This window comes from Microtus oregoni, unplaced genomic scaffold, assembly GCF_018167655.1.
Source record: "Microtus oregoni isolate MIOR12 unplaced genomic scaffold, Mior012 000015F_ref0000493, whole genome shotgun sequence".
NCBI classification, from domain to species: domain Eukaryota; kingdom Metazoa; phylum Chordata; class Mammalia; order Rodentia; family Cricetidae; genus Microtus; species Microtus oregoni.
Window position 1 is genome coordinate 14253112 of NW_024543074.1, and position 18365 is coordinate 14271476.

Here is an 18365-nt window from a genome sequence, read left to right on the forward strand (position 1 = left end):
GTACCCAATCGCTCAGCCAAGTGGATGTAGACTGGATCTACCCGACGCATGGTTTTCACCAAATCCTTTTTGCGGAATTTGATTTCTACTGTCCCTTCTGGTTCCAGAACAGATCCCCTGGATGCAAAAAAGAAAATAAAGCAGAGGACACAGAATGAAATCAGTTATAATTTGTGGACCAGGAAATAGCTTCATTACTGTTTTAGCCACCCATGGTTCTCAGAAGTTACCCCTGGGAAAAAAGGCAGACACCTAAGATGTATCTAAGCAAGGTATGAGAAAGGTCTAACATAAAGCAATGTAAACAATTCTCATTATCCCACCATAGATCTCCATCTCAAGGAGAGAATACAGACTCCACCACTGACAGCTGATGAAGGTGACAGGCATCACATTTTTGTTTTTCAGAAAAGCAAACAAAACAAAAATCCCAAAAGGTAGGCCCCTAGCAGAGGAACTACCTCCAGTTCTTGGGCTGTACTTGTGTGTGGGTGGGGGTACTGTTGATGACTGTCCTGTACCACAGCTGTTAATCTGCTCCTGAAACCAGACACACTAGGCCAGGCTGCTGAGAGGCAATAGATCTTTCTCTCTCTTTCTGTTGTTTTTTAGTTTCTTTGTATAACAGTCCTGGCTGTTGTGGAACTCTCTTTGTAGACCAGGCTGTCCTTGAACTCACTGAGATCTGCCTGCCTCTGCCTCCCAAATGCTAGGATTAAAGGTGTATGCCACCACCGCCCAGCTAGATAAAAATTTCTTACTGGACTTAAAAAAATTGTTTAGGGCAGGGTTTCTGGTATTAGAGTATCATTAATATTCACTGTAAGAAACTTTGAGGCCTTCACTTTGCTAACTTCCATAGCACCAGACAGGATGCTTTATCTACTTCTCTGATCTAGTATCAGGGAATAGTTTAGGACTTAAAAATAATAAACTTGGGCTGGAGAGATGGCTCAGAGGTTAAGAGCATTGCCTGCTCTTCCAAAGGTCCTGAGTTCAATTCCCAGCAACCACATGGTGGCTCACAACCATCTGTAATGAGGTCTGGTGCCCTCTTCTGGCCTGCAGGCATACATGCAGACAGAATATTGTACACATAATAAATAAATAAATATTAAAAAAAATAATAATAATAAACTTGTAGGTATAGAATATCAGCTTAGGGATTCAATGGTGAAACTATTGCATATTCCCAAGCAGCCTTTGAAGTAGAAGGCTAAGATTTGAGGAGAAAGAAAGAAGTAGGTGTTCCAATAAAATGATGACATGCAGTTAAAGTATACAGACAATGATGCTGATGTTTGTTGGAAAGGATCATGAACACATTATGAGAGGGTGCTGGGCTTGATGTGTCTTATTTAGTTTCAAGAACTTCCTTCTTACAGATGTGGGCTTCTCTGTAGTTTTTTGAGGGTTTGTAAACAGAGTTCTTTAGCCATCTTAGAATACCAGAGTAAAGCCTTGGGCTCCAAGAGAAGGGAGCAGCTTTGATTTGGAGTCAGTACGTGGGTTATGTGGTGTATATCAATAACTACTGAGCTCATTAACAGGAGACACAGTTCCAGAAGAGCAAAGGCCACTCCAAATTTACCTACAATTAGTGGAATAAAACCTAGAACTTGGCTAGAGAGATAGTTCAGTGGTTAAAAGTGCTTGCTATTCTTCCTGAGGACCTGTATTTGATTCTTAGCACTCATGATGGCTTTTACAACTGTCTAAGTCCAGCTCCAGGGATCTGACACCCTCTTCTGACCTGTATAGACAGACCCAACACCTGACATACATTCACACAGACACTTGCACATATGCGTAAATAAAAACAAATCTTATACACACACACACACTAACAAAAACAACCCCTAGAAGTCCTGATTACATTTGAGTTTTTCATTCCTTTAATCTTCCTTTGCTCCAAAAAGAGATGGTTAAGAGTCATATCCAAACAGGAAGGGAGAATCTGAGTTTGGAAGGGCCTGAGAAAGAGAACTTTGTTATAAAATGATGTGGGATGGAGACTGGGATAAGAAAACCTGACTCCAGCCTGGTTTTCTTCTCATGCAAGCAGACACTATTTAGATAGCCTGTTTTTTTCTCACCTTAGAGTCCTTTGGGAATGGAAAGATTCAAATGAAATTGTCTTGGCTATAATTTTCCCTAGGGGTAGGGAGACCAAAAGCTAGAGGATCCCCAGAGGCAGTGAATGCAATAAAGAAGGCATAATACCTGCTTTCTCGGTCAGCATACATCTCCATGTGCCGAGGGTTGATGGTAGGGTCAATCACAACCCAAGAACCACCCCGCAGCTCAGCTTGGGGAGGAATGTAAACCATAACAGGCTGGGAACATTCTCGCAAACCATCCACAATGTAAGCGCCAAACTTGAGCACTTGGTCATACATATCTATGGAGAACAAGACAAATTAGAAATAATCAAACTTCTCTTCAAAGCATATATAGAAAACAGACTATGATGGCACATTGTATCTCCATGGGAGAAGTGACAGGACTGAGAGTTCCAGCTACCAGGAGTCATATGATAATCCCAAAGGCAACAGAGATTGGTGCATCTGCCTGTACCCCACTCAAGACTTCAGAGGAGCTTCAAAAAGCACAAGACAGAAATTCAGTCATTCATAAGATACAGTATGCAAAGCCCACGATTAAATATCCATTTTATACCCTCCTTGCATTTCAGTATTCAGGTTTCACCACATTAATTCATACTTGCTCTACAAACGTTACATATTTTTCATGTCAATATGTGATATCTCTCACTACATTAAGTTTTCTGAAGGAAGGAACTATTCTAGCTTTTTTCAATTCCTTTCACGATTCTTAGAGTACAATGAGTTCTTAAAATATGCAGCTAAATTTTTTTTTAAATATGCAGCTAATGGCAATGGGTCCTGAAAAAAATTCATTCTTAAAAGCTGGAGCCAGGGGTGTTAGGGTACACCTATAATCCCTGTTCTTGGGAGGCCGAGGGAGGAGAATTGTGAGTTGTAAGGCCAGCCTGGACCACAGGATAAGTTCCAGTTCAGTCTGAGCAACTTAGTGAAACCTTGCTTCAAAAATAAGATAAAAACTGGACTTTTCATCCCTGTATACACAAAAGACCTGCCCAGTACTGAAACATACTCAGTGCTTAAAGTCAGTACTGAATGAGTGAATGAGCACACATACTTTTGAAAGAACATAAAAATTATTTAGTAATTGTATTTTTATAGAATAATGAGTAGGAAATTACATATGCACACTCACATATGAAATCTCACATGGCCACATGAAGAGCCAACCTTTCCATTCTGTTCGAGAATACTCAGTAGTCCCCCAAAGGCCAGGACCAGCTTACAAAGACCCCTGGTGCATAAATGAGCGAGTCCTTGGGATCAATCCTTTATTTCCCGGTGTTTTATGGGCTGCTTCCCATTTCCCAGCTCCCTAAAGTTTAAACATTGCTAGTGTTAAGGCTCTGATCCCAGACATTTAATGAGTACTTCAGTGGAGCCACAAAGGATCCTTCCCAAACAATAAAGACAGATTCAACCAGGCTCCACGTTTCCTATCCAGACAGGACTTCAATTCGGAATAAATCAATTCTGAAAACCAAGGCAAAGAAGCATTTTTCAGGAAGTTAAGAGCAAACCAAATAGAAACTTCCATTGTAGTTACGAGCAAATTAAATTGCTACTTTCTCCAGAGTAAAAATGGCTCTGTATTCAGAACACCAGTGAGCACAGCTTAGTTTGAGGCATAGGCCTTTGGCCATTGCTCTAGCCTGGCTTATCTGTAAGGACTTCAGGAATTCCAAGTTTCTCCTAGTCTGTGTGGAGCATGTATGGTCATATACTCTGTATATATGGTCAGAGTGAAGACATTTATTTCGTTGGGTGGAAAGCAAAGACCAAAAAATTTACTGCTAATTGCACAACTGCTGTATGAAGAGCAGGAATAAAGGACTTTAAGCACTTTACGCTAATTCTGTACTTATGAAAATAATTGCTCAGCTCAAATTATTTTAACTAAATTAATTCTTTAGTGGATATTTCAACCAATGCTACATAATAAAATAATTGTGTAATTAGCAGTACATTTTTCAGTATTGCCAAGAGAACAGTTTCAGAACAAGTAGCAGAAAGGAGCGGCCCTCTTGGTATATGCACTGAAGAGAAAAGGAAAATGTAGATAAAAGATGAAAATAAACACAAGATAGAAAATAAGTCATTTGACTTGAAAATGATATTACAGGTAAATGAAGACAGTCTCCAGCCACTTTCCTCATTTTTGTTAAAAGTGAATTTATATGAAAATCTATCTGGTTAACAGAGCTACTCTCCAAAGAGCATTCATTTAATACTAAAAAGACACCACCTGACTTCACACTATACAGAATTAAGATAAAGCTAAGTGCAGATTTTCCATTTTTTTTTTTTTGTGAAAAGGATTTTGGTTTTTCCTTATCATCTGGGTAGATTACTGTATACCAGGAATCATGACTGTACACATACATACTCATGTGTCCAGGTATAAATAAACAACATTAATAATCAGAATATTATCTTTTTTCTATATCTATGTTATAGCTAGTAAAAGGAAGTTTAGTTAAGTAAGACTAAATGGCAGAGATGACATTCAAATGCAGTTTTCCTTTTGAGATAGGGTTTCACCATGTAGCTAGGCTGGCCTTGACCTTACGATTCTCCTGTCTTTGCCTCCTGATTGCTGAGACTGCAAGTATGCATTTCCATGTCCAGCTTCAAACGTACATCTTACAACTTTAAATTACCATTCTACTGCCTCACTTTACTCATTCTTACTGCTAGGAGAGAGGGTGAGGCTTGAGAGGAATCTGTAACATCTAATGGCTGACTTCACTAAACCAGAAGACACTTGAGTGATTGAACCTATCTAACTCTGGCCTGGATTTCCTTTATGTTCAGAGATGTCAGGAACTGTACTGATGGAACTAGAAGTTATGTGAAGGATCTGGCTGCCAAACAAATACCTTTAGGTACTAAAACTGATGTAGAAAAGGGACTTTAGGCTTCTTTAAAGCTGCCATGCTTAGAGCTAAAATAACACTTTCATGTCCTCTAAATACCATCTCCCCTGGAACACCAACAGACCCATAATGCAATTGCCACAGCGTCTTCAAACAGGCTATTCAATATAAACACAAAGCAAGTTCTACAAACCAGGTATTTTCAAACAATGATCTGACATACAAATGTCTGAAATGCCTTCATATTTAAAAACCAGAGTAAAAACTTAGCTAGAACATAGCGGACAATGAGGACTACTGAGAACTCAAGAACAATGGCAATGGGTTTTTGATGCTACTGCACGTACTGGCTTTGGGGGAGCCTAGGAAGTTTGGATGCTCACCTTACTAGACCTGGATGGAGGTGGGCAGTCCTTGGACTTCCCACAGGTCAGGGAACCCTGATTGCTCTTCGAGCTGATGAGGGAGGGGGACTTGATCGGGGGAGGGGGAGGGAAATGGGAGGCGGTGGCGGGGAGGAGGCAGAAATCCTTAATAAATAAATAAATTAAAAAAAAGAATATCGGGGAGGGGGGATCTCCAAGGGTTTATGCTGACTGGAGTCAGTTCAGAGAAATTTAAAGTCATGTATGTGCTTGCCATTTCTGGTGCCTGAAAAATGCAACTGGACTGGAAATGGAAATATTGATCCAATCTTGATTGGAGAGGAAGGAGCTTTCTAGCATCCTGGAAAAGTACATCTGCATGAATGGTGATCACACCCAGCACCCAGGTATCATCTCTGCCTGGGGCCTTCAGTGTTACACAACATGGATAAATTGTGGCAGTCACAGGCACCAAACAAGGGAAGGGGTATGGAAGTATTTTCATAGTGCCCCATACTCGCAAACTGGAACAGATCTTATTGGCTTAGGCAAGATTATATTAGGCAGTGAGGTAAACATTAGGCATACACAAGCTGCATACATGTAATGTCTCTCATGAGTTCATTATGGCTGGCGGACATTGTATTTCAACATCCAAGTAATGAGAGACTTTAAAATAGACTTTCATTCCAGTTAAAGTTTTCAATAAATATGGTTTTTTATTGTTATTTATAACCTGTCCTAGGAAAAAATAGTAAGTATAACACAAAAAGCCAACCCTGTAGCACCAGCAGTGAGGCGGCTTAATATCACTGGGATTTGCATCCTATCAAGCTATTCACACTGAGGCTGGGACCCTGGTGCTAATTTCTAGTAAATTTCACGCTTGATGTCTCCCTGTTGTGGGTCATTGCCGGTTCGTCTAAATAAACTGCTTCCAAATGGTTCTTCCATCTAAATATTCAGCCAGCTTTTATAATTTAATTTTGCATTATGCTGAATAGCCTTCCGGCCAGATAGAACTCATTGGAAAAAAAGCACCAATACCATCTTGACAAGCTTTTATTTATTTATTTATATATTTTACTGCTCGAATTAGACCTCCTAGGCCGACTAGTAAAGAGTTTTTTTTCCCCCTCTCCACTAATGTCAATTTTCAGCATAGCAAGAGCTGTCTCTAATCTTTTCCTACTCATTACACACAATTTTGGAGTCATTTTACCCACAGTGCAGTCGGCTCCTGGCTGTGTGTTTGTGTGCACTGAGGGATGGCATAATTGTTTATTTTCCCTCCCTGCATAATCCCCAGCCAGTATTGAAACCAAAACTGCAAACATCTCCCCAAGGGATGTGAAGAATGACAAGAGGCTCTTAGTTTAGGTCCCTTTACATGAGATAATATGTGGGAAACAGCCAGACCTGTATGTACACAGGAGAGGTTGTTCTTTCCCTTCTTGATTTCACACAGATCTCGATCTCCCCTAAAGTCTATCTGTCTTATATGATGTGTAAATGCATGCATCACACCAAAATTAAGAAGAAATAACCTTGCTCTGGACTATATTAGGCCAATAACTAATTTCCAACCAGGGACAGGAAGGAGGGGATGGCAGTTATTATTTAATGAGTAGGGGTTTTTTTTTCAAGCAAGAATTTTATTTATAATATTTAGTCCATTTACAATTGGCAAATTAAGGAAAATATCTATCCTATCTTTGTAATTCTAAAGTTTTATATTTAATTTATCTCTTATTTTAACTAAGGAAAACTATAACTATCAATCTTCAACTCTTTGAAGATCTCAGAAAGATATAATATTGTCTTACAATGCACTTTCTGTTTACTTAGATAATGAGTAGGTTTTAAGGTGAAGATGTTAAGTTTGGGACAGAAGTAACACTAATTGTTAAACAGCACTACCAATACCTGTACACTCAGAAATCATTAAGATGAGGATTATGTGTATTTCACCACAATTAAAAATAACTTTTTTGAGACAAGAAGTTACTATACAGAGGAAACTAATTTTGAATTTGCTGTAACGTTGACAGAACAAACAAAAACCAAAAATCATTTCTGAACTCTAGCTATTTCTTCCTGCAATAACTACAGACATTTCCAAAGGAGGGGAAAATAGACAAATGATAACTTTCTCAAGATACCAGGGATGTTCCAAGGTGATTCATTTTGTTCCTGGACTCTGGTCGAGAGAGAGAGGGAGAGAGAGAGAGAGAGAGAGAGAGAGAGAGGGAGGGAGGGAGGGAGGGGGAGAGGGAGAGGGAGAGGGAGAGAGAGAGAGAGAGAGAGAGAGAGAGAGAGAGAGAGATTGGCAGGCAGGATGGTTCAGTGGGTAAAGGCACTCAGGGAGCAAATCTGGCCAACAGAGTTGGATCCTGAACTCATGGAAAGGACAGAATTGGCTTCGTGTGTGCTTATATGTATATGCATTTTATACACACACACTTAAAAAGAGAGATGGATCTACATTTTTCTATCAACTCTGTCATTTTTTAAGCTAGTCACTTAAAGAGATTTACTTACCCCAAGCCTCAACTCATGTAAACTGCAGACAACAGTTTGACATGTCTCTTAGAGGTGGTGTGTGTTATGATTACAGGAAGCAACATGAAAGCAGTTAATATAGCTTCCAGTGCAAGATTCATTAACCCTTCCACACCATACTGAGAACTTGCTATGTAACCCAGAATGGCCTCAAACTCATGCCAATCCTCCTGCCTCAGCCTCCCAAATGCCTTCAATGAATCTTAATTTTGTTATTAATGTTTCAGGGCTTAGCCACCAGTAAGGAACTGATGCCAAAACAGGCAGCAGAGTTGAAGCTTTTAGTAGAAGTGACAACTCTGACCTCTAGATAAGGTAGGACAGACAAGTGACTCCCTGTCAGTGTGTCAACGAGAGTGTATTCTTAGAGCTTTGCAGTGAAGTCACTAAGGAACAAAATCACTGAATTTTCAGGTCTCAGCATAAAATATACTGCAAAGGAAGTGGGACCAAGTGAAACTGAATGCTAACTGGATCTCACATGTATGAATGGAAAGAGTGTTAACACCCCCCATCCCAGCATTCACATGGTATCCTCTCTTGAATACCCTGGTATTTTGCTTGTATATTACAGCTTTATCATGCTACCCAAAGAAATGTTTTTCTTGACTCATTGAAGCAATAACTGTTTCTGAGTTTCTTCCTTGCTTCAGAGACAGCTAATAAAGTTACACATAGGAATTCAGTAAAAGTGTGTAGGGTTGACCTGATTAAACCATACATTCCTTTTCTCATGGTATTTTCTTTTTTTTTTTTTTTTTTTTTGGTTTTTTCGAGACAGGGTTTCTCTGTGGCTTTGGAGCCTGTTCTGGAACTAGCTCTGTAGACCAGGCTGGCCTCGAACTCACAGAGATCCGCCTGCCTCTGCCTCCCGAGTGCTGGGATTAAAGGCGTGCGCCACCACCGCCCAGCTCTCATGGTATTTTCATAGATGATTCACATTTATATTTAAAAAAAAAGTACACAAGAGGCTGGTACTTTACTTGATTCAGTAAGTAAAGGGGCTTGCTATCACATCTTAACAACTTGAGCTGGAATTCTAGGACCTGTATGATGAGAGAAGAGAACCAATTCCCACAAGTTGTCCTCTGATCCACCCTCTCTACAACCAAATATAATAACAAAATTAAAGTACATCAGTGGGGCTGGTGGGATTGCTCAATGGTCAGAGCATTTATTTCTCTTGCATTGAACCTAGGTTTAGTTCCCAGAACCCACATCTTGGCTCACACACATTTCTAACTACAGTTTGAGGTGATCTGACATCCTTTTCTGGCCTCCACAGGTACCAGGCATACGTGTGGTGTACATAAGTATAAAATAGGCAAAACACCTAGACACATTAAAAAATCCTTTAAAAAAGCATAAGCATTAAACTGTATGTATAGTCAAAGCCTTCTCCAGGTAAAGGAGAGTAAATATGGGTTTTTTGATGAATGCAAAAAACAGTAATAACAGCTTTTCATTTTCTCAATGAGGCCTGGCAAGCGTATGTCACAGGTAAAAATTATGAGCCGGGCGATGGTGGCGCACGCCTTTAATCCCAGCACTCGGGAGGCAGAGGCATGCGGATCTCTGTGAGTATGAGACCAGCCTGGTCTACAGAGCTAGTTCCAGGACAGGCTCCAAAGCCACAGAGAAACCCTGTCTCGAAAAACCAAAAAAAAAAAAAACAACCAAAAAAAAAATTATGACTATCTCTACAAGGGAGAGCTCTCTCAGGCTATTCCTCTCTCAGAAAGTTGAGGCGCTCCTGCTCACAGCTTTGTGCAGGCTCTCTATGGAGAGCTCATTACTTCACACTTCTTCGCTCTCAGCAATCTCAATCACTCCAGCATGTCAGCTCCTTCCATTTCCCCATCCCATCTATTCCTTTAGAATCCTGAGGTGAATGAAGAATGCACCCACCCACATATTCTTGCAGCCTGTGGGTGCAGATGCTGGCCTTTGCATAGCTGTGGGTGTCTGTCCTTATAAGAAGCAATCCTTCTTGTCTCTCTTTGGACTGTCCACAGTGTCGCTGTTCATGGAGGGTTCTTATTTAATGATGACACTGGCTGCCTAATCACTAAGAAATTCCCATGGCATGGACTAGAGCCTTCATACTAATGGTCTAATCTGCTGGAGCCACAGGCCTAGGGCTGTTGGTGGATAATAATAAAACATACTAAAAATTGCCACAAAGAACGGCCAGTCTCTGGTACAGACTTTCTTCATTTTTTTCCAGTTACTGCTAATTTCTGAACACATCTTGGTCATTGGAGCCTGTCAGAGAGTGATGTGAATGAAGAACATGTGCAGAGAAGAGGGTGGGAACCAGTGAAACACTATTTCCCAGGACCACCAGAGCAGTCTAACATCTACCTATGAAAGCCAAATCTTCAACAGTAGCCTATCTATACAATACTAGATTATTCTGGGTTTTTTTTGTAAGATTAGAAGACATTATCTGTTTTTGGCAGGTGGAGGAAAGGGGGATGTTTGAGACAGGTTTTCTCTGTATAGTTCAGACTGTCCTAGAACTTGATCTGTAGATCAGGATGGTCTCGAATTCACCAAGCTCAGCTTAGATGACATATTGTTCCAGTATCTCAAAGTATGTCAGGTCACAGGTGACAAGTTGTTAGCACACCCAAAGGATCTCTATTACTTTTACTCTGTCAACAACCTCTTCCAACACCCTCCTAGTTTCTGCCTAGTGATCACTGATACCCCTTGGAGCCTAGGGCAGACCAGCCACTTTCTTCCCAGCCCATTAGTCACCTTTCATCCCACCAGAGAAGCCTCTCCAGTTGGCAAAGACCATTAGAGGTAGCCCTTCACGGTTGAAGTCCTTGATAGCCTGATAGGTCTTAAATGCAGAGTCTGGGAACCAAACCTGGCCAGCCTGCTGAATTATCTGTTAAGGAGAAAGTCAAAAAAGAGCCAATTAACAACAGTTTGAAGGAGAACCTCCCCCAGCTAATCAATATGACGTTTATTAAAAATAGTAAACTCAAGATCAAACCAAGACTGTTGTTCATCATGAGGATGATCCTTGAAGTGAAAAGAAAGGATCCTGGCTCCCTAACCCTGTTCAACACTCTTCTCTTGGGAGCCTGACTATACATTAGTCCTTAGACAAAAGGAGGAGTTGAACTGCTTCTCCCAATCAGTAATAGGAACCCTTTTCAGAGGCAACTCAATTATATTACTATCTTTTTCTTTCTATTCTTTTATGTATGTTTGTACATGCGGGTGAACATGTGCATACCTATGTGTGCATGTACGCGAAGGCTAGGAATCAACAATGGATGTCATTCTCAGGTCCCATCTACTTTGATTTTTTGAGACAGGGTCACTCACTGACTTAAATTTACTTAAGTAGCTGAGGCTGGTTGGTCAGTAAGCCCCAGGAATTCCCCTGTCTTTGCCTCCCCAGTGTTGGGATTACAGGCATGTGCCATCACATATAATCTGTTTTTGTTTTGTTTTGTTTTTCAGAGACAGGGTTTTTCTATGTAGCTTTGGAACCTGTCCTGGAATTAGCTCTGTAGACCAGGCTGGCCTCGAACTCACAGAGACCCACCTGCCTCTGCCTTCCTAGAGCTGGGCTTAAAGGCATGCACCACCACCACCCAACTGGAATCCTTCTTTAAGAAAAATAAAAGATGGGGCTGTTGCTTCCACATCTGGCCTTCTGGAGACTGTGCTATCACTCCTAGGTGTAGTTCAGAAGCTGGACCAGATGAGCATCAGTGCTCACTGCCTCTGCTACACTAGTGCCCCAACAAAAGCAGACTGCTTTCTAGCATCACTAAGACCACTACAGAGGCCTTTTCACATAAAACTTCTGCTTGCAGTGATCCAGAGGCATCTTGAAAGTGATCACAGTGTTCTGCAATAATTTAAGCTAGCTGCCACCCTTCCCTCTAAAATCTGGTGGCTTGCAATACTGTCAATATATCTGTGGGCACTGTAGTACAAAGGTACTCCAAGCACAGCACAAGATGTATTTGAGGTGACCAACCTTGGCTTCAGAATCCAGGTTTGCAGGATCAGCTGGAATACTGAGTTCCACGGTTCGGGTTTCTACAGCAACTACTCCCACAGGTATTCCCCCTAACCTGGGGGTGAGGGGGGAGAAACAAGCCACACCGGAACATAATGCATGTTACTATTATAATTAGGCATTTATTTTTATTCATACACAAACATTGAGGGAAAACTGGAAGCAGACAGTAGGGGTGAGTTTGATGCTTCTAGGGGTTAAATGTGAGACTTCTGACGGTTGGTATTTATTTCACAAATATGAAGGAAAAGTCCCTTCACACTCACTCATATTCTAAAATGCCCAACAGGACAAATTCAAACTGAATGCTGTATTAGCGGAGCCTCAACAGCCTAGTGCAATGTCTACTTCTGTGGTTATGAAATCAAACTTCCCAGTTTGCTGTTAATCAGCACTTTGATGGTGGGACAAAGCCTGAAACTGCTGGTCTTATGGAATAGAGTTATGGTAGTTAAACAAACCACTGCCCTTCCTTCAGTGGAAAAAAAACAGAGACAGAAATATTTAGTAATAATCTTGGTGAATTCTATATCAGAATCAGATAATTTGAAAGCTATGTTAAGATTCAGAAGTTTGAAGCTTCTGTCTATATATTCAGTAATAATCTCCCATATTGGTCCTCATTAAGATTTCCTAGAACTAATCAGAGATGAAGGGAAGAAGGAAGAGAAACCAAGAGGGCGATGCCAAGTGTAAGGTGAATCCTTTACTCTGGAAAATGTGACTCCATCTTCATTCTGCCAGTTGCTTTCCTCTGGGCTGGGGCTGGGCTGAGTTATACTCTCATTCCCTACAATGTGTCTGTAACAAACTTTTCCATGAAGGATGGTCTTTAGCTATTACATCAACTACTGGAAATGGATTCTTTCCATCACAAGAGATCTAACTGGAGCTGAGTGGAGACCACCCACCACCCTCTTGTCACTTGCCTGCACTGAATCAGAATCAAAAGCTCTCTAGACAACCAGACAATGAGCAGGAGGTACACAGGAGGGTTCAGAAATATTTCTGTTCACAATGATTAACACTCCAACAAGAAACTTGTAATTGCAAAAGCCACCCTAAATCGGTAACTTATAACTTATATATTAGGGCCCATGTGACCTAATAAAGAACATCTTTATCCGAGTATTACAGTTATTTATTGAAGTTGAAAACAGCTCAGAACAACTTCTGTTTTCTATTATACTTCATATAAATTTTATCAGGCTAGCACATGAAGATGCTACATCTTGTTTTATAGTGTGTCCCTGGACAAGGTGCCATGGAATAATAAAAGACAATTTACAGCCAATAGCACACATATTCCAAACATACATACCAAAGATGAGTTTTGGCAGCACTTACAGTAACAATCCCAGAAGAATACATTTATATTTATTTCTTGAAATGCCACTGCCTTTGAAAGAAGCTAGCTCCATTTGTTTTATATACTTCTGAGCATGTGTATGTGTTTGGAGTAAGAAGCCCAGAACTCATCAGATGGAAAGAAAGGAAAAAGTCAGAGTGAGTGTTGTAATAAACAATACCTGAGCTAACCAAAGTCAAGCTTGACTAGTCTTGGTTGCAGAGTAATCCCTATTCTAATCTTAAGGGTAAAACATTGTTCTCTCATATCCCACAGGAAGATCTTAACGACTCTAGCAAAAAGTTTGACTTTGGAAAGCTTAAAGACTATCATGTATTTTATATACAGGAAAAATGAAACAGAATAAACAAAAACATTGATTTTCATATAACATGAGACCCTGTAACTAGCTGTATGTCCCACTTCCACTTCCTCAGCAGGAATTTTACCAACACAAAGTAATTCTCATAGGGATGCTATAGCTAAGGGTGAGAGAAAGGACCTGACACTTGAAAGAAAATGAGCAGCTAGTTTCCCAGTTCCTGTCTCAGATGACTCCTATTCAGTGTCACAATGGAAGGCCCTGTCTGTGGGATTTGCCATCTGATGGCTCCTTGTCACTGGCTGCATGAAGCATGCTGACCTGATGTACTGAGAGAACCACAAAGCCTAGAATTATTTTCAAGGCTAGCATCTAAATCTCAAGCCAATGTGGCATGTTGGAGAATCTTGAGCAGGTGCCTCTTTTCACCAAGATAAGAAAAACTGATTGCCCCCTGGAGGAAGGTGAGCTCCTGATGCAGGTCTCTCAGGCAGTGTGTCTGCAGCACAGACCTAGATTAAGATCAGCCTTGGCAGGTGCTCGTTATAGCAAGCACGACAGATTATTTTGTACCGAGCTTGCTGTTGAGTGAAGCACTTCTTAGAGTGGGTATTAAAATTTAATAAAAACTTCAATTTCCCACTTGAAAAATATGGGTATCCAAGCAACCTATGCCAGCTTATTTTACTCACTCCTGTTTCAGATTAAAAATTTTTTTTTCAACTCAAATCTGATTCTAGTCTAATACAATGCAATATTATAAGTCACTTCAGTAGTCATGATGTCAGAAAGAGACTCCTCTCGGGGTACAGGAAAAATCATGTGGTGTCTGCTTCTGAGAGAAAGCGGTCTTGTGAGGGGGGGCTTGATTGGTGATGGCTATTGTAGTGTAGCTTTGTGGGTCCCAAAGAGTTTCTCTTGCAGAAGTATAAAAAGGAAATACTGTCAAAATCAGCCTTCAGATTAAGTACATCATTAGAATGACACACTGAACAGCTACAGGGACCAGTAGACTACCTTGGCTATGTCTACCATGTAATACTTAGAAAACCCAGACAACGTCTCACTGGTAAACGCTATGACCATTCCTTCCCTAATTTTACTTGGGAAGAAAAAGTTTTCAGAACAAAAGAGGTCTTACCTGGCTCTACCAACCACCACAGTCTGTGCCCAAGGTTGCATAATCTCTGAGAAAGATCCATAGTCAAAAAATCCACTCAACCATTGGCCTTTCTGGGCTGTGAAGGAAAAGGAAAAGGAAAAGGGGTGGGGTGGGAAGGAAACAAAGAGCATGAAGATAGTCTACCTGTTGACATCGCACTGGGACGATGAGTTTAAGGTGGGATTTAGGAACTTATTTTGAGGAGTTTGTTGTTTCTAACCATATTATAAGAGAGGGAAGCATTAAACAACTGAGCGTCCATCTGCCTTCAGAAATCATTCTCTATTTCATTTGCTAGTCTGCATGTCATTTATCAGCAAAAGCATCATTTATTGTTAAACGATGGGGTTCAGCTAGCAGAGAGTTTGTGTGCTTTTAAATAAATAGCTTGGCTTTTTTCAAGACACCACAAACATCTGTCAAGAGGCAGCCAAGTCATTAAAGATGCTTTTAAAATGCTTATTTCTATTTTAGAACTTGCCTGACAATTTTGTTTGATTCCACTGATTTTCTTTTAATGGGAAGATGAAAACATAAGTATTAATGATCAGATGAAGATTCAGACTTGAAAATAAATAAGAGATTCAGTCTCTGCCAGAAATGCAACAATACAGACTCACTTTATTTATGGTTGACAAAGTATAATCTTTCTACATGAAGGGCCATGACTACATGCCCGTGACAGAACAGAAACATAATGGTTAAGATATGTACACTTAAAAAAAAGATACACACACTTAATAACATCACTTCCCTTCTTCATCCAGCTCCATATACTGGGAAGGCATGTAACTTTCACTACCTTAGTTTAAGATAAAACTTTTGTCTCACAGGCTCATGTATGTTTGACCAAGAGCCTATAAAGGCCTCTGCAAATAACTGTTTTCTCATTTGCCCTCTCAGCTCACAGTTTCTCAGTGATTCTTCTAATTTGAACATGGCCCTCCACCCCCAAAACCTCAAGTCCAAAACCAATTAAAAGTGGAGATCTGAGCAAGCTAACCTCTGCTGACTTAAACAGGACGGAGAGTGTTTTATCAAGACTAAACTTGTAATTACTGTGTTCTACATTCCTTGCCTCTATGGCCCCAGTGTAAAATGTGATCATCCATTTCAAAATTATCTCCCTATCGTGAGCCCAAAGCCGATCGTTTAGATTCTGGTCTCGTGTTGGGCGTCAGTTTGAAGAATATCACGGCACTATCTCCTCTAATAAATGACTTTAACTTTTCACCTAGAAGATATCTGCTTTAACTTATCATAGGGAATCATCTGCTTTCTTTAACGCTTCCACTAAATTAAAATCTGCAGTCACTCGATTTGGGAGCGAGTGTTAGCTGCACCTAGACAGCAGGATGAATTACTAGAGAGTCAATGAAAATATATTATCCAAAACACTAGAAAACTTAGCTTATCACAAATTTCATTTTATTCTGTGGGTCTTATTAATAATGACCCAGATAATGCCCATCTCCACATGTACTTCTGTTTACCTTATGAAACAAAGGTGTTTTGCTTTTTGAGACAATCATATACAGGCTAGACTTGAACTTGCAATCCTCCTGCTTCGTCCTCTTAAGTGCTGAATTAAATGAATATACCATTATGCTTTGCAAAAGGCCCAAATTCTGGTGAAGGTTCTAAATCAGACTGGTTCTAGTTTCATCAAGAGACTGAAATTTTAACTTTATATGCCTGGGTCATTTTATGATATTTACTTTGATGATAATGATTTGGAACTACAGAATTAATTTCAAAATCAGAACATTTACTTGTTTCAAAACCCTGAGTTGCAGGTTAGAAGGATAGCTAAGTGTTACAATTCTTGCCTGGTATGCCTAAGACTCCGGGTTCAGTCTCCAGTACCCCCACAGCAAAACTGCCCTGTCTTACATGGTGATTAAGGAGGAAAGGGACCGTTGGTTATGCTAGCTGGACTTGATGGTCCCACAAGGAATGTCACTCACTCTAGCTCAGGGTATACCTAGATGTTACTGAGGTGCTCCCCTATATTTCCCAGGAGAATACCCACTGAGCTTTGCTCTGAATTTAGATAAGACCCACTTAATTCCCAGAAAAGTCCTGGGTTTTTAAGGCCAATCACTATGTCAGACTTACGGTTCTCACCAACATCATGTATAAAAATGAGAAAAGATGACTTTGGTGATTTTTCTATGTAAGAAAAAGCAATTTTAATAAGGTTAATAAGAGAAGACATAGAAAAAAGAGTTATGGCTATAAATTAAAGTGTGGTTATAAATTAAAACTAACAGAATTCTCTTAATTTTTCTAGAATATCTACAATTAGACATCAGGATGAAGCCCCAGCATTAAAATAGTACCAGTGGGATCTTGCAAAAATAAGATGTATATATGGAAGTGCTTTTACATCAGACTCTACCTTGAGTGGTCTCTACTATATCTTCTTTATAAATAAGGAAGACTTATTTCAGCAGAATCACAATTATCCTTAAATTTAACAAACTTTTAAACAGTTTTTAATTTTTTTTTAACTTTAGATGTATGGGTGTTTTACCTGAGTGTATGTCTGTGCACCAGTGCATGCTTGGTACCCAAAGGAGGACAGAACAGGGTGTCTGATTCCCTTGGATCTGGAGTTACAGGAGGTTTGAACCACCATGTGGGTGCTGGAGATTGAACCTCTGGAAGAAGAGCCAGTGCTCTTAACTGCTAAACCATCTCTCCAACCCCCTACAATTCATTTTTTATTTTAATATGTACAGTATTTTGCCCACATGTGTGTCTGTATGCCAGGTGTGTATCTGGTGCCCAGGGAGGCCAGAAAAGCATGCCGATTCCCCTGCAATGGGAGTTACAGATGGTTGTGGGCCGCCACGTGGTTTCTGGGAATTGAACCCATGTCTGGAAAAGCAGCTGGTGATCTTAACTGCTGAACAATCTCTCCAGCCCCTGCAACCCATTCTTTTATGTATAGTATTTTAAAAATAAATAGTAACAATAAACACATGACAAAGGACAAACACTTCCTAACACCATTTGGTCAAAATAGGGGTCAGGTATGGGGGTGGTTCATGCCTGAAATCTTAGGAGTTGGCAGACTCAAGCAAAAAATTTGAATAAAAGCCAACTTGGGTTACATAGCAAGTTCCAGGCCAACTGGGGCTACAAACTGAAACCTTATCTCAACAACAACAACAAAAAAAAGTAAAACAGTCCACTTGGGGTTTTACAAAAGGAGATTTTCTACAACTGCCAAGTGGTGATGGATGGAGATAGAGACAAAGACCCACACTGGAGCACTGGACTGAGCTCCCAAGGTCGCAATGAGGAGTGGAAGGAGGGAGAAGATGAGCAAGGAAGTCAAGACCACGAGGGGTGCACCCACCCACTGAGACAGTGGGGCTGATCTATTGGGAGCTCACCAAGGCCAGCAGGACTGTGACTGAAAAAGCATGGGATAAAACCGGACTCTCTGAACATGGCGAACAATGAGGCCAAGGACAATGGCACGGGGTTTTGATCCAACTACATGTTCTGGCTTTGTGGGAGCCTAGCCAGTTTGGATGTTCAC

General features: G+C 40.4%; 1 protein-coding gene across 4 annotated transcripts in view; it reads right to left on the minus strand.

The window, feature by feature from the left end:
• Nucleotides 1-18365, minus strand: part of Acaca (acetyl-CoA carboxylase alpha) — a 273487-nt gene that overhangs the window by 21885 nt on the left and 233237 nt on the right. For all 4 annotated transcript variants that reach the window (XM_041664329.1, XM_041664328.1, XM_041664331.1 and 1 more), the window contains 5 exons: nucleotides 14792-14888; nucleotides 11939-12035; nucleotides 10693-10828; nucleotides 2224-2401; nucleotides 5-117 (listed from right to left, as the gene is read on the minus strand). In XM_041664329.1, coding sequence (XP_041520263.1) covers nucleotides 5-117; nucleotides 2224-2401; nucleotides 10693-10828; nucleotides 11939-12035; nucleotides 14792-14888 — 621 coding nt within the window. The remainder of the gene's footprint in view (nucleotides 1-4; nucleotides 118-2223; nucleotides 2402-10692; nucleotides 10829-11938; nucleotides 12036-14791; nucleotides 14889-18365) is intronic.